This window comes from Corythoichthys intestinalis, chromosome 8, assembly GCF_030265065.1.
Source record: "Corythoichthys intestinalis isolate RoL2023-P3 chromosome 8, ASM3026506v1, whole genome shotgun sequence".
In the NCBI taxonomy this organism is placed as follows: Eukaryota; Metazoa; Chordata; class Actinopteri; order Syngnathiformes; family Syngnathidae; genus Corythoichthys; species Corythoichthys intestinalis.
Genome location: NC_080402.1, coordinates 9,014,781 through 9,030,817, shown reverse-complemented (window position 1 = coordinate 9,030,817; position 16,037 = coordinate 9,014,781). Strand labels below are relative to the sequence as shown.

General features: G+C 40.6%; 1 protein-coding gene across 5 annotated transcripts in view; it reads left to right on the top strand.

Annotated features, from left to right (window-relative positions):
• The first annotated feature begins 102 nt into the window (after positions 1-102).
• The window catches only part of LOC130920109 (bromodomain-containing protein 4-like), a 41,554-nt gene continuing 25,619 nt past the window's right edge, over positions 103-16,037 (top strand). Inside the window, exons 1-8 of one of the 5 annotated variants that reach the window (XM_057843018.1) lie at positions 103-237; positions 2,751-2,840; positions 6,254-6,494; positions 6,575-6,667; positions 11,423-11,560; positions 11,633-11,765; positions 11,838-12,148; positions 15,142-15,513. In XM_057843018.1, coding sequence (XP_057699001.1) covers positions 6,366-6,494; positions 6,575-6,667; positions 11,423-11,560; positions 11,633-11,765; positions 11,838-12,148; positions 15,142-15,513 — 1,176 coding nt within the window. In that variant the 5' untranslated portion in view covers positions 103-237; positions 2,751-2,840; positions 6,254-6,365. Of the gene's footprint in view, positions 238-577; positions 1,192-2,709; positions 2,841-6,253; positions 6,495-6,574; positions 6,668-11,422; positions 11,561-11,632; positions 11,766-11,837; positions 12,149-15,141; positions 15,514-16,037 lie in introns of those variants that run through there. The other 4 variants (XM_057843019.1, XM_057843016.1, XM_057843015.1 and 1 more) reach the window with 4 other exon arrangements.

Genomic DNA, 16,037 nt, shown 5'->3' with positions numbered 1-16,037 from the left:
AATGTTTTCATAAGAAGCTTTTTTTTATTTATTTATACCGGTGGTTGTAAAAGCGTTGAAATGGTGGCAACTGCTTGCATAATCTGACCAGGAAGGGGCGGGGCTTCGCCTGACACTGACAGCGGCGTCCCTCCCGCCGGACGTCGTACGTCTGACGTCACCGACGTCGAACGGGACTGTTTGTTCTGGATTTGGGGCGAGGAAGGTCCTCCGAGCGCTGACAACCGACTCTGATAGGTATAAATAACCATATATATGCTTGCTTATGTACCACCGGCGTACGTAACGAGGGTGGGAACCAGTCGGGGTCCGGTACAAACGCATAAAGTCCCGCATCACTGGTGTTTTTCCGCCCGCTGTCAAGAGTGAGCTTCGGCATGAGCTGCTGTCTTCGCACAGGGCCTTGCACCGGTTCGGGCCATACGCGTGATGGATTATTTCTACGTCGTTTTGAATTTTTGATTCAACGCGACTTCTGGTGTATGTGTTTCCTCTTCTCTTTTCGTCTCGTACTACTGGCGTTGAGGTGTTTCTGGTGGTATTTAAGACACGGCGCGCCGTCACAGGGTGTGCACGTTAGCCGCAAAGCTCGCACTCGTGCTAAAAGCAGATAGCTTCGCTCAGGCGGTTTGTTTGTAGCCTTCGTAGGCCGTATTCATGACATAACTTACGCGCTACAGACGACGTAGCAGAGGCGCCGTTGCATGGAGAATCGTGCGGAGCGTGACGTAGCTCTTGTTCGGGAATACGGAGCCGTCCTGGTCGTATTCTTAAAGGCCGTTTACGTGCGGAGTTGACACTTGCTGGTGAAACATGGCGACGCGCTTGCTTGTCATGGAAGGGGAGCATAAAGCAGCGATGTTGCTTTTGGGGAACATAAACCCTTGTCTTTTTGGGCAGCTGTCTGCTCAGAAGAGCTTGTGGTGTTATTATGAATCCCATTGTATTTGTTAAAGCCACCCGAATCACGTAGCTCAATGGCTAACAGTTGCTACGTAGGTCAAATTAGCTTTCAGTTAACGGCTTCTCTTTGATGTTTGGTCTATGATCGTCACAAAGGCTGATAGATATAGCTCCACCTTCCACCCAAAGTTGAAATCTGCCATCAAAGAGATTTCTACGCAAAAATATATTCATTTTTGAACCTGCATTAATGATGTATTCATCCGACAATAGTGAAAGTACAAACGGGTGAGTTTTGACGTCATCTGATTTAAAATACATTAGTTTCGAGTGAGTGAGTGTCAGCTTTGAAATAAGATGGTCAAATTTCAGCTCAAGATGAAAGACAAAATTGTTTTGAACATTTATTTTTAGGCCTGTTCAAGACTGATAGCTGAATAGCATCATTGCCTATGATTTGGTATACTTGGGGTGGGGACCTCTGGGTAGCTCCTGATGCAATTTACGATTATCTCACAATATGGCGATGCAACATTTATCAATACATGGGTCAGGAAATCACTACATTATTCTACGATATAAGAGAAACTATTTCTATTTGTCTCGCAGACTATGAAAACATTTCAGTGCAACATTTCTGTAAATACATTCAGCAACACGATGTTATCGCAGCATTCTTGTACAGTGGTACCTCTACATACGAAGTTAATCCGTTCCAGGACCTTGTTTGTAAGTCGAAATGGTCGTATGTCGAGCAGGATTTTCCCATAGGAATACATTATAATTCCATTAATTCGTTCCACAGCCCAAAAACCTTCACTAAATCCTTAAAAAATACTGCTGGTACTATTACAAATGGCAATTACACATAGCAAAACAAATAAATTATAAATCAATATATATATAATCATAATAATAATAATAATAAATAATAATAATTCCTGTATTAATGTAACGAATCGGGTTCTAATGTGGCGGACGTTTTTTGCTGACCCTGAACGCACCGCGGTGCTGACGTGCCAGAGGCAGACCGGTGAGCTTGAGTTTCACTTTCACTTTGAATGTTTTCTTAACACCGTCAATTGCGGCAGACAGAAGGTGTTTTTGTTTTGAATAAGTTGTGAAATAAATGATAAAAACGTGGCGAAGTTGGCGATTTCTCTGGAGATGTTACCACAATAAGAATTGTCAGCTTAACTTATAAAGACTGGCGAACGATGGTCGGAGGAGGACCGTGGAGATGTATTGTTGAGCCATTTCACGGATGCCCACCCTACGCTCATATTTTTCTGTCATTTGCATCTTCATTTAGAAGGTAAGCGTCAACTTTTTCCTTGTTTCACCACCTGTACCAACCTTTTCTGAAACCAGTGTTGATTTGTCACACAAGAAAATCCGCCGTGCATTCGTCTGCGGTGCTGCCATTGTCGTCGTATTTCGAGCATGTCGTCGGATGTAGAAACAAATGGCGAGTCAAATTTTACGTCGGATGTCGAAAAGTTCGTGTGTCGAAGCGATCGTATGTAGAGGTACCACTGTATTTATTTTTTGTCTTAACTCGTTGCCTGACATCAGCAACAATAGACGTCCAATTCGTTAATTCGCTGCCAATCTCCCAGTTCAAATGGATTGGACGTATACTAGCGACAAACTCGTTTATATTCAGAGCAGGGCGTCTATCATTGTCAATGGCACTGAAACAAATAAATGACTTTCTTTGGAAATGAAACCCAATTTTAACTAGGGAGTATCTTGGTCGTCTTGTCTCTGTAATGAAATGTTTTAACATCCCCTGTTTCTTCTTAGTCTGTTTGGGTGACGTCCGGTTCTTACTCACTGTGTTGCAGTTTGCACATCCAGTGTGCATCGTCGCCTCCTCATCGACCACACAATGAATGCTCAAGAAATTTAAGTAACGGCGGGACGGCAACAAACATGTGAGTCTGAATGAAAAGCGGATGTTTATTTTGCTAATTAGTGGAGAGGATTCACGGTAGGTGTACCAACTAACTTCACATAGCTTACCATGCTCCACCTTTTGATGGAACAGATGTTAGGTAGAGAATGCAACTCCCAGGTGGACTGAAATAATTCCTGTATCTTGCGGGCGTATTTTGTGTTGTAGTTCTGTATAAAAAGTTACGAAATAATAACGCAGCTCTACAGTCCTGTGAAACAATATTTGCCCCTTCTTGATTTCAGTTTTTTGCTTATTTAGCAGGCTTAAAGATTTCAGATCGTCAAAACAATTTGAATATCCTATCATCATTGTTGCATGATCCAAGAGCTTCAGTTTAAGGGCAAAAACTGATGGCTGGGCGGTCGTGGTCCATCAATCATAACAAGTTGTCCAGGTCCTGAGGTCGCAAAGCAGACCTAGACCATCACACTGCGACCACCATATTTCACTGTTGGCATAATGTTCAGTTTATCAAATTACGTGCTTTTTTTCGCCAGATGTACCAGGCACACCTTCCAAAAAAGTTACATTTTTGACTTGTCAGTCACAGAATGGTTCTTTAAAAATCTTGAAAATCAACAAGATGGTTTTTGGCCAAAGGTGAGACGAGCCTTTGATTTTTTTGTTTGTTTTTTTTTTTTGACAGCAGTTGGTTTCGGCTGGGAACTCTTCCATGTACAGCGATCCCTCGGTACTTCCATCGTGGATTTTTTTTTTGTTTAAATCAATAAATACAGATGAGCTGTCATGATCCGATCACATAGTCCCACACTCCTTTTCTTGGTCAGGCAGTGCACTGGAGTTGCTTATTAAAGTTAACGAGGATTGACAGACGTTAAGGATAGATCTTACCTGAGATGCCCGGTAGTCGAAATTTCAAAGTGCCACATGCGTCAGTCATCGTTTAACTTGTTAAACAGTTGCTGTGTCAACTCATTGTGTGTAAATCAGCAGATTGAGCTGATTTGAATGGACTCACTCAATGAAGCATTTAATAAAGACGAGCATCTTTCTGCTTTATCTTGGTTTAGAAATAATTCAGTGGGACAATAACATGCTTAAAACTGATCATAATTACCGTAAATTCCGGACTATAAGCTGCTACTTTTATCCCTCCCTCAGTATCCTGCGGCTTATAGTCCAGCGCGGCTTATTTGTTGATTTTTTTGGGTTAATAGGCAACACTTTATTTGAGAGCGGCGTCATTAGACCGTCATAATTATAACACTATCAAGGGCATTAATGAATGCTTATGACAGATGTCATTTTCATCCGGCAAACTATGTCACTAACCCTATTTATGTCCAGCTCGGATCTTTTAAATCTATTCAAAAGTGAGATAATTTGCTGATGACACAAAATGACATCTGGCATAAGGATTCATTAATGCTCATGGCAGTGTCATGTCATAATTATGATAGTCTTATGGCACGACTGTCAAATAAAATGTTACCAAATACCATAACTAGCAATTAATGAAACAACTGGAACAGCAACTGAAGAAGTAATTGGCACATAACATGAATTTTGATTGTTATTTACATCTGTAGCGCTACAATGCATGCTAGGAGGCATGTTGGACAACAACAGTGTTGACGGCATGTTGCAGCAGAGGTTGACTGTCTCTCCAAGGGAGCAGTGATGTCCAACTGAAGCTTCTTGAAGCAATGGTGGTTCATTTGGTCTTACGACCGTCATAAGTATGACATGACACTATCATGGGCATTACTGAATTCTTATGACAGATGTCATTAAGTGTCATCCGGCAAACTATGTCACTATCTCCATTTATGTTCAGCTAGGATCTTTTACATCCATTCAAAAGTGAGATAATTTGCCGGATAACTCTAAATGACATCTGGTATAAGCATTCATTAATTGTCATAACAGTGTCATGTCATAATTACGATTGTCTAATGACAGTTTTATGGGGCCACTTTCAAATAGTTACCAAATACCACCTCTAGCAATAAATGAAACTGAAACAGTAACTGAAGAAATAATTTGCAGAGAACATGGATTTTGATTGTTATTTACATCTGTAGTGCTGCCATACATGCTAGGAGGCATGTTGGACGACAACAGTGTGGACAGCAGTTGGAGCAGTGATGGGCAAATTAAGCTTCTCGAAGCAATGAAGCTTTTCAGCCCATTGGTTCAAAGCTTCATGGTGGTTCATTTGGTGTTATGACAGTCTTACGGTGCCGCTGTCAAATAAAGTGTTACCGGTTACTATCTTTTGTTGTAAATATTCCATAATACAGTGAGGAGTGCTGCGGCTTTTGTCCAGTGCGGCTTATCTGTGAACAAATGCTGTTTTTGTGTCAAATTTGGTGGGTGCGGCTTATAGTCAGGTGCGCCTTATAGTCCAAAAATTATGGTATTACATTTGAAGTGCTTTAAAAAAATTATTAAAATATATATATTCATAATTTTTTATTTTATTTATTTATTTTTTAATCAAACATGTCATATTTATCTTTTTCCAATGCTAAATCTGAATTCTGGGTGCTACTTAGCGGTTTTTCACTTATCCGACGGGTTCTGGTCCCCATTAACTTGGTGCCTGCAGTTCATTGGATGTTGTTTGTGACCTCAAGGATGAGTTGTCATCACAATCTCGACGTAATCTTAGTTTGTCGACCATTCCTGGGAGTGTTAGCTACGGTTGCCAGTTGTCTCCAGTTGTTGATAATGGCTCTGACAGTGGTTCTCTGGAGCTACACAATCATGGAAACTGCTTTGTAACCTTTTCCAGTCTGATTAATCTCGGTAACTTTTTTCCTTATTTCTTAATTTTTCGGGATTGTGGCATGTGTTCTAGAGGCCTTGTAGCCTACTTCACATTGTCTGATATTTGCTATTTAAGTTATTCAACAAATGTGGTGGCAATCAGGTTTGGGTGTGGCCAGCGAAACCCAACTTTGCTTTGCCAAAATTGTGGTTAGTAAGTTACTTTGTGATTTCATATGGGGGGAGGCAATTACTTTTTCACATAGAACCAGATAGCGTAGTTTTTTTCCCCTTGATAAATGAAATGATTCTTGGGTTGTCTATATGTGATATTGAAAATTGGTTTGATAATATAAAACTTTGGTGTGTGTGATGAATATTAAAGAAAACCCCACAGAAATCAAGAAGGGAGCAAATACTTTTTCACGTGGACTTTATGGGGTTAAGTTTAGTAATGACTAAAAATAAAAAGAGTTCTGTCACATTTGGCAAGATTTTAAATGTGTTGTTAAGACCAATCACATTTCAAACAGTGTATTTGTGGTTAAAATGTTGGAACTGGCTGTGCAAGTGTTCGCGTTGCCGTTAAACAACCAATTGTCTCTAATTTAACTGCTGCTGATAGACCACTTTAACCCCGAAACTGTCATTGAACAGAGAGTCAAGCAAGGAGTGGAATGGCCTGAGGGGGATCCCTCCGGTGCCTCCTGCCCCCGCTCGGGCCAATCCGCCAAAACTGACTGCTCGGCCTCTGCAAACCACCACTGTGATGGGGGACGGACTGGAGCCAGGCAGCAGCCACAACCCTCCTTCGGCCCCGCAACCTCACCTCCTCAACCCCGCGCCCCCAGAACTTGGGAATTCCACCAGACCCAAACGGCAGACCAACCAGCTGCAGGTGCGCGAGAGGGACTGCTCGCTCTGTTTTATTCTTGTACTTTATTGTGGTGTCTATAACTGCTTGTTTTCTCTTTTCAGTACTTGCTCAAAGTAGTACTAAAGACATTATGGAAACACCAGTTCGCATGGCCGTTTCATGCTCCTGTAGATGTCATCAAACTCAAATTACCGGTAAGTTTTGCGTTTACACTGCGGCCCAGCCCCTCTCAGTCAAAATGGATTGGATATTTTTATCTGTCAATAAGTTTCCAGTCAGTTTGAGGTTTAAAGAGCATACGACAGGAAAATAAAGTCTTAAATAGCATTATTATGTGAATTACAATCATATTTTGAGACGATTCGACTATATACAACAATTTAGCAAAGCGCAGTTGACGAGAAATTAGTCTTTTAATCTGCCGGTTAGCCACGCCTACCGTTATAGGGCTCGAGCGTCCCCAACAGGTGGATGACGTCTGCGGGAGACTGAGTTCATCGGTTTTACTATTCAGCCCATTGAGGGGGAATTATTCAGAACGAGGAAAACGTGACGAAGAGAGCCGCAAAATGTCATTGTTTCAGTCTCTCTACTCCAATATTTTTACAGGATATTCTTTTTATCCAAGTATTTTCCCCAATAGCTAAATAAATGGCTTGAGAAGGACCAGTCAGCCCGTCGAGGGGGAACTATTCACGAGGAAAACGCGACAAAGAGAGCTGCAAAATATTGTTTCTGTCTCTTTACTTCAACATTTTTACAGGATATTCTTTTTATCCAAGTATTTTCCCCAATTTCTAATTAAATGGCATGGCCATTACAAATAACAGTCTTGCGCTAAATGGAATATGAAATAATAAAAATGCACTTATTCAGGACGACATGGCAAAATTACTCCATAATGGTCAAAACTGTCCACTTCACCTTTACTGTCGCACCTCCCGAACGATATTTTATGACACCTAAATCGGACATATGTAATTTCCCTTCCCCGGCTTCGGAGAATGTAAACAAACCAAGAGGCGTGACAGCTAGCCGACATGCTAACCCGAACCGAGTGATATTTCAAAGTCTTCGAAGCGGAAAATCACACATAACTAGCCCGGATTATTTGACATGACGACTGGGTTGTCGATTGTCTTTGCGGATCGGCAAACCGCCGGCAGAGAGCAATTTACAGTTTGTTCCCCGGAGGAGGGCGGCTGCAGCTGTTGTGCAGCTAACGTGCAGCTAATGTGCACGAGGAGAACTTTTTACATGCCTATCAATGATCAAACGTAAGTAGTCCTTTATTTAAAGAAAGTTTGTAGTGTCTACTTTGTAATCGCTGTATTTATATTTGACATAATACAAAACAAGATGTTTACTCACTTCCTCGTAAGTCCAATGGTCCCACAGTAGTAGGGCTTGGCCAATATCCACGGTGAATGGGAACCTTTTGAAACTCCAAAAAGATTTTTCTGCAGCCGTTTGGCTGGCGTGATGCGAAAAATAAACGTATTAATCCGCAAAATCAGCTGAATCCTTAGTCCTCATACACAACAGTAGGCTGTATAGTGAAGAGGAGTCCTTCTCCCGTACACGTCACAGCGCCTTCCTCCTCAATGCAAGACCGAAGCCGGAAGTCACTCGTTTTCATGGCGCGGGATTCAAAAAACTAAATAAATATAGCGATCGCTTCCACACACATCCAAGCGGTCCATATTATTCAGGAGCATAAAATACCGCGTGTATTATGAAATAAACATGCTTTTTCGTGTCACATGCACTTTAATATTTTAAGTGTAATTCAAAGTTAACTACCTTGTAAAAAAAAGTATGAATGTACTTACCCAATGGAGTGGAGTATTGCTGAAGGATTTTAAGCATAATGCTTTTTAACATAGAAATGTAAAAAGCTATGTAATGTAAAACAAAAATATGGCTATAGCCATATATTACTAGGGAACAAGGACAGAGGCGTGCGCGCAGGTGTCCCACATCGTTTCAGGTTAATGGTCGACATCATACTTTTCCTTGCTTTTTGACATCACTGCGACTCTTCTGTGTCATCATGAGTGGGGGGGGGGAATAAAAAAATAATGGATGATGTTTTTAAGCAGTTTTGGATTTCAAATGTTTTTCAATTAATTTGTAGTCTCGGGTGCCGTTGTATAATAAGTAGGGTTGTTCCGATCATGTTTTTTTGCTCCCAATCCGATCCCGATCGTTTTAGTTTGAGTATCTGCCAATCCCGATATTTCTTAGCTTTTTTTTTTTTTTTGCTCCCGATTCAATTCCAATCATTCCTGATAATTTTTCCCGATCATATACATTTTGGCAATGCATTAAGAAAAAAATGAATAAAACTCGGACATTCTACATACAGTACATAAATATTGTATTTGTTTATAATGACAATAAATCCTCAAGATGGCATTTACATTATTAACATTCTTTCTGTGAGAGGGATCCACAGATAAAAAGACTTGTGACTTTGTATTTTGTGACTAAATATTGCCACCTAGTGTATTTGTTGAGCTTTCAGTAAATGATACTGTAGCCACGCCCAAATGCATGATGGGAAGTGGAACCAACCTCTAATCGTAGGGAGAGGGACTGTAAGGCTTTAGCCAATTAAAAAAAGGCTCCAAAGGCTGCCAAAATTCACTCTACTCATTTTACACTGTCTTTAATCTCTCTATATAGGTAAAACGGCGCCATTACAGATTGAGCGCGACAATGCGTGGGGGGGTCGTGCAGCGCATGCACTAATTGCGTTAAATATTTTAATGTGATAGTTTTTAAAAAATTAATTACCGCCATTATCGGGATAAATTTGATAACCCTACCTTAAGCGTAATCTAAATATATTATGTTTGTAACGTTAAATACAATTAGAAAACGATTTAATTAAAAAAAATATATATATATATATATATATATATATATATATATATATATTAAAAAAAGGCATGGCCGATATTTTTTTGCCGATTCCGATACTTTGAAAATGACGTGATCGGACGCCCGCCGATCTGGACATCCCTAATAATAAGAATACTTTTGTTGCTGTGTGTATAAAGTTACCTGCATTTATGTTTTATAATTTTTTGTAAAGCCCGACTAGTGGATCTTTTTTTTAAAATCTTTTTGTAAACAACAGCATGCACCCTTAATATTTCAATAAATCGAGTTTTATTGTGAAATATTGAGTACGCGTAAAACAGGACTGCTTTTTTAAACTACAAACGCTGTCGTTCTCTTAAAAAAATAATTGAACAATTAACTTTTCTTTCCAAATTATAACTTAATTTACCTCTGATTAAAATGCAACATTTTGCTTAACAAAAAGGAAATCAAAAGCGATTCATCACAAGGTTTGAGGAAATGAATTAATTTTCTGGAGAAGAGAACTACTGAACTATATTGGAGGTGTAAATCTTTCTTTTTGGGAACAGTTTGATTATGAGCCAAATGTGTACATTCACGGCACAGGTACAGGTAATCCCCAGGTTGCAATGTACCGGATTTACATGATATTGACTTTACGACGCCGGAGTTTCGTTCGCCATTGTCTCCAGTTGTTTGTTTGTTTTTTTTTGTCGCGTAAGCAGTACCTTATTGTACCTCACAATGTCTTATTTTTTACTTTATTAATATGACTGGTCTGCCCTTCGGTGAAATGTGTATTCGTTTATAATGTTGACTTTTGTTCTGTGATGCATGCTTCTATTTTGACACAGGAAGCGTAGAGCAGGTCGTACTTCCAGACGCAAGTCAGAGCGCATGTACACACGAAGAACGTATTTGCGCACACAAAGAAGAGCGCACGTGCACACACGAAGAAGTCATACAGCCGAGTGAAAGAGAGAGGGGAAAGATTAAAGCTTAGCTAGCTGTCTAGCAAGGATTTAGCTCCAACGTCTTGGCGAGGACAGTACAATGATGTATAATACATGTTTTTTGATAGTTATTTTGAGGTTTGGGGGGTATTAAGGGGTACTTAAAGGGTTAATTCCAATTTAAGCGGAAATTCGGGTTCCTTCGCCAGCATAGGAATGGAACTCGTTTGTAACCCGGGGACTACCAGAGTAATTTGACTGAATTCACTCACAAAGGAAAGAGCGTAATGAGGCCATCTAGCGGCCGCAAAACAATTACCACACAGTGGCTATATGTAACGTCATTGGAAATTTCACTATGTCGGAAAGGGCATGTACACTTATATACAAGGAATCCTCGAGTTTTGACCAATTTCTGTTCCTATGTTGGCGACGTAAGTTGAATTCCCGCTTAAGTCGGATTTCGCTTTTAAAGTTTAAATGTGTGTCAAAATACTCTGTATGGAAAACTAAAATACTGAATAGGGTTGTATGTATTCATGCAATGTTGATGTGTGGAGTGTTTTAAATGCTTTCCCTGACTAGGGGGGTAGATAGGGTGGGGCTGGCGAAGGCCGTCCTGGTTTCGGTTTTGTTGGCTACGGCTTACAGTAGTCGGGTTCCCTGTTTTCAGTAGTCGTGTTCCCTGTTTTCATTGACGCTAACGTTAACAAAGTTGCCGTTGTCCTTGTAGATGCTACAATACATTAAAATGAAAAAATGAGATGCTATGCTTCTCTTTTTATGATGTCTTATGATGTTAAGCTTCGTTTCCATGGTAATTGCAAAGACCCAGCTTCCTTCTTTGAGAACGTAATATGAAAACAGGCACTAATAAAGCAGAAAGTATGGTTCAAGGGACTTAATGGTGAATGAGGCACGGGCGTCGTAAAGTCGAGGACATCGCAACCTAAGGACTTCCTGTACATGTGGTAATTTAAAATCTTTAGTTAGCATTACTAAAATTGAAGTTTTATGTTTTTTACAGTGCAGGGCAAGGGATTGAACCCGCAACTTGACCTTTAATTTTGACGGCACTAGCTGGGATAGCCTTTAAAGTCTTTTCCTTTTCTACCATTTTTGTAGGACTACTATAAGATAATTAAAACACCAATGGACATGGGCACCATAAAAAAGCGACTAGAAACCCACTATTACAAAAACGCCCAGGAGTGTATTCAAGACTTCAATACCATGTTCACCAATTGCTACATGTACAACAAGGTCAGTAGCTGAGAACAGTGGTAGTAGTCACATTTATGATAAATGTAACAACCAGCAAATTCCATCACGCAGCCCAGCGATGACATTGTGTTGATGGCAAAGGCTTTGGAGAAGCTTTTCCTCCAGAAGCTCACACAGATGCCACAGGAAGAGACTGAGATCGCCGTGGTCACCAAGGGACGCCGCGGCATTAAACGAGAGCCTGGTACGATCGTAGCCGGACACAAATTCTAACTCGAATCGTCTCGTTTTGACTCGTTTGCGTGTTTGATTTCAGCTCTGATCAGCATGTCCGAATCAAGTCAAGACATATCGTCCCCTTCCCCCTCCAACACCCCTCACACGCGGGGCTTTTCGTCCCCTTCCGCCCTGGCGCAAACCCATGCGTCGTCAACGCCACCTGCGCTGGCCCAGCCCCCACGCGTGCCTCCGACACCTACAGCCCACGCTCCCCACCTCGGACCTTCGTACCCACTTTCAACCGCAGGGATCCTACCCACAGGCATGACCACTGTGGCCCCTCCGGCCGTTACGCATTCAGGCCTCCACCCAAGCCCGATGCTCCAGAGCGCCCCTGCTGTCATCAAGGTCAGAGCACATGTGAATGTCTAGTCATTATTACAGGAAAGCTTTACATCTAGCATTCTATTAGACATCCTTTTGACACTTTCTGACAATCATTCCCATTGTGGGGTTGGTGGTCAAACACGTTAATGTTGATTGGCACCTATTTATATTGGATTTTATTTAATAATAACAACATAATTAAATATATAAAAGCAACACTAGGTACCTTTTCAGTTTTGGTTGATAGTAACAATGCCGGTGGACAAAAGTGGTACTGTTTTGCCTTAAAAAAGACTGCGTTTCCCATTAGGACCAGTGCACACCTGCAAAGTATCATAAAATCGTGATCTCCTGGTCACCTGCAGATGCATTAAATGACATTTCTGTTTCCAGCAGCTGTGTGAAGGATGAATAGTAATTCAATTTAATTCAATTTTATTTGTATAGCCCTATATCACAACAGGTTTGTCTCAGAGGGCTTTACAGAGTCATTTCAGTCAGATACAGTAGATGAATGAGATGAGTCCATGACTGGGCACCCCCCATCCTTCGACCGTCACTGGCAGCAAGGAAAAACTCAAAAAAAAAAAAAAAAAAAAAAAAAAAAAAAAAAAAAAAAAAACATAGGAAAAAAGAGAAACCTTGGGGAGAACCACAATCAGGAGAGATCCACTCCTAGGACGGACAGGCTATAGATGAACCAGGACTGATGATGGGTAGTAGCAGAAGGAGTTCAAGTTTGTAGAGATGTAGTGGAGTAACGGAACATGAGAAGGTCCATCTAGCCAGATGAGACGGGGGGGGGGGGGGGGCAGCGAGGACGTCCATCCATCCAGGGGTCAGGATGAGGGGGGAAAGGGGACACCGGGTGACGAGTGATGAAAAGACTAGTCAACTAGATATTAGAATTAGAAAAGAGAAATAAAGTAAGAACAAGGGGTAAGTAGATTGAAAAACAGGGGATAGGACTCGGTGGCTGTACTTACCCCAGCATTATAGCTCCTAGGCCTTTAGACTGAACTGTGAGTCTAGTCTGTTTTCAACTAGCCCGACCATAAGCTTTGTCAAATAGGAACATTTTTAGTCCAATCTCAAATGTACAGACTGTGTTGGCCTAATATTAGATGGAGGCTGATTCCATAAGGCAGGAGCTTGGTAACTAAAGACTTTAGCTCCTACTGTACTTTTAGAGACCCTGGGAACTACCAGTAGACCTGCATTCTGAGAACGAAGTGTTCTGTTGGGGTGGTATGGAACCAGAGCATCTGTGGGATAAGATGGCCCCAAACCATTCATGGTCTTAAATGTAAGAAGGAGGATTTTAAATGTAATTCTAAAGTCGACTGGAAGCCAGTGAAGGGCTTGGAGCACAGGGGTGATGTGCTCTCTTCTATTAGTTCCTGTTAAAAGTCTTGCTTCTGCGTTCAGGACTAGCTGAAGACCTTTTAGGGAACTTTTAGGACAAGCTGCAAGTAAGGAGTTACAGTCATCCAATCTAGATGTAACGAACGCCTGAATTAATTAGTAATAATACGGTAATGAATCCAGTTGTGGCGAAACAATAGCATATGACGGTTAGCAAACCTTGTGGCTAAAACCCCCCTACCCCACCTGAACTCGTCAATGCTGACGAGTTTAGTTGGGGGGCAGGGGGTGTCAGGTCAGCGAGTGAAAGCCGGGCCAATGGTTTTTTTCTGGAGCATCTTTTTTTTTTCTTTCCTCCTCGGACAAAACGTTTTGTCTCTTTTGTACCGCTGCCATCTTTGCAGATCTCGCACGAAAGCGTTCGCATCGACTTTATAATGAATGGGGTAAGGGGGTAGGGGACGTGACGTATGCTGTAAAGCAGTCAGCACATTTGTAGTTTTTCTTGTGTGGCAGAGTTCCTGCAACCCTACTCAAAGTTAATTAGTTCCGGTGAAAGTGATACATGTCATTCAACTAGTTGTCAGTCGACGAATCATCACAAATGTTATGAAAATATTTTATAAAGGTTGAAAAGTTACCTGTTGTTGCTTTAATTATTATTATTCTTGTATTTATTTTATTTTATATAACTATGAATACACTAATGTATTAATAGTGTTAATAAATGCAAAATAAATTTAAATGATTTTTAAAAAAACAAAAAAAACTCTAGTTTTCGGCACCAAATAACACTCAAAACGAGGTTTTTTTCCCCCATAGTATTTAACATGCCATTGAATGCTCATCTGTCAGTGCCATTGACTGCGCAAGACGTCAGTAATCCCTCCCAGTCAAAACGGATTGGATGTCTAGCACTGTCAATGGCAGCTAATGAATTAATTTGTGTATAAAAGGATTAATAAAAGTAGAACATTAACAATGATATAACCAGACTATTAAATTACAACAGGTTTACAATATTCACTTCACCTCATAATTTAATTTATTTCAGAACTGAACATCAACATTTCTCATTTCTACTCACGATCTAAAACACAGAACAGAATTAGGTTCAGCACTATCTTGCCAAGTATGCAACAATGTTGTGTTTTACTGCCTCAAAATATTTTTTTATCTTTTCACTTCTATTTATGCAGTGTACACAACTTTGTGCTGTTGGGGAAAAAAATCACTGTGCTCTGTACAGTGACAAATAAAAATCCTTTGAACTGTTGTTACCGTGACAACCAACCCCAACTTGTTTTTGGTTAAAAGCAATAGCTAGCAAGCAACTGGCTAACCAGAGAATGTAAAAAATGTAAAAAAAAAAACAAAATTGTAGCTTTGTTCTCATAACTTTTCTTATGGTAATACATAATTCAAAATGTATTGTGTAAAAGCCCATAAAAAGAATAGTAAAGTAATAATTTTTAATTAACCTTTGAAAATGTAATTTCCTTTTACCTGAAAGTGATGTGACACGACAGTAAAGAGTTCAATTCTGATCTCTAGTAGTCGAGTTATAGAAAGTGTGACAACACAACCCCGTTCTCACCTACACAAAATATTATTACATGAAATAAGTTAACTCATGGTGATCCCAACAGCAAAGGAAGAGCCAGAAGAGGAAAGCAGACACAACAACCCCCACAGCCAATGACCAGCTCAGCGAATCGTCCCCCGTATCGGCAGAGACCCGACCGCGACGCGAGAGCAGTCGCCCAATGAAGCAACCGAAGCGAGACCCGTTGCAGCCGGACTCTCAACATAACTTGGTCGGCGGGTTGGAGATGGGAGGCGTGTTGACACCAAAACGTCAGGATCTGTTGAATTCCTGCTCCCTCCTTGTCAAAGAGATGCTCTCCAAAAAGCATTTTGCATACGCGTGGCCCTTTCACTTACCCGTTGATGCAAAAGCTCTTGGACTTCATGACTATCATGACATCATCAAGCATCCCATGGACCTCAGCACCATCAAGGTAATACTGATTTTTTTTTTTTTTTTTTTTTTTTTTTTTTTAACAATTTTTTACTAGCTTGAACCTGGACTTAACACTGAGGTTAGGTATTTAGCCAATCAAATGTGAGTATCTCAAATTATCCCTTGTTATATCATCATTACCGGTTACACATGTGTGGGTATAACTGTCATCACAAAATGGCTGCGCCCATAAGCTGTGTGATTTTTTTATTTTTTTTTTTTAAACATTTTTGCCAATGTCAGAGGTCGAAGACCCATGTGGCATATTAAACTCAGTCTATAAGGACACTAGATTCCCATTCTCTGTGCCTAAGCATCTGACCAGGATGGGTGAGGGTGGTGGGGGGGGGGGGGGGACCAGAGTTCGGAAGAAATTTGTAATTAGCATACCGTATATACTCACAATTTATAGGTCGCAATTTTTTTTACCGAGATTATCGCCCAAAAATGCGGGTACAACTGTCGTAAAATGGAAAAAGCAGACAATTTAGCAATTAGCTATGTAAGCTAACTGTACAGACA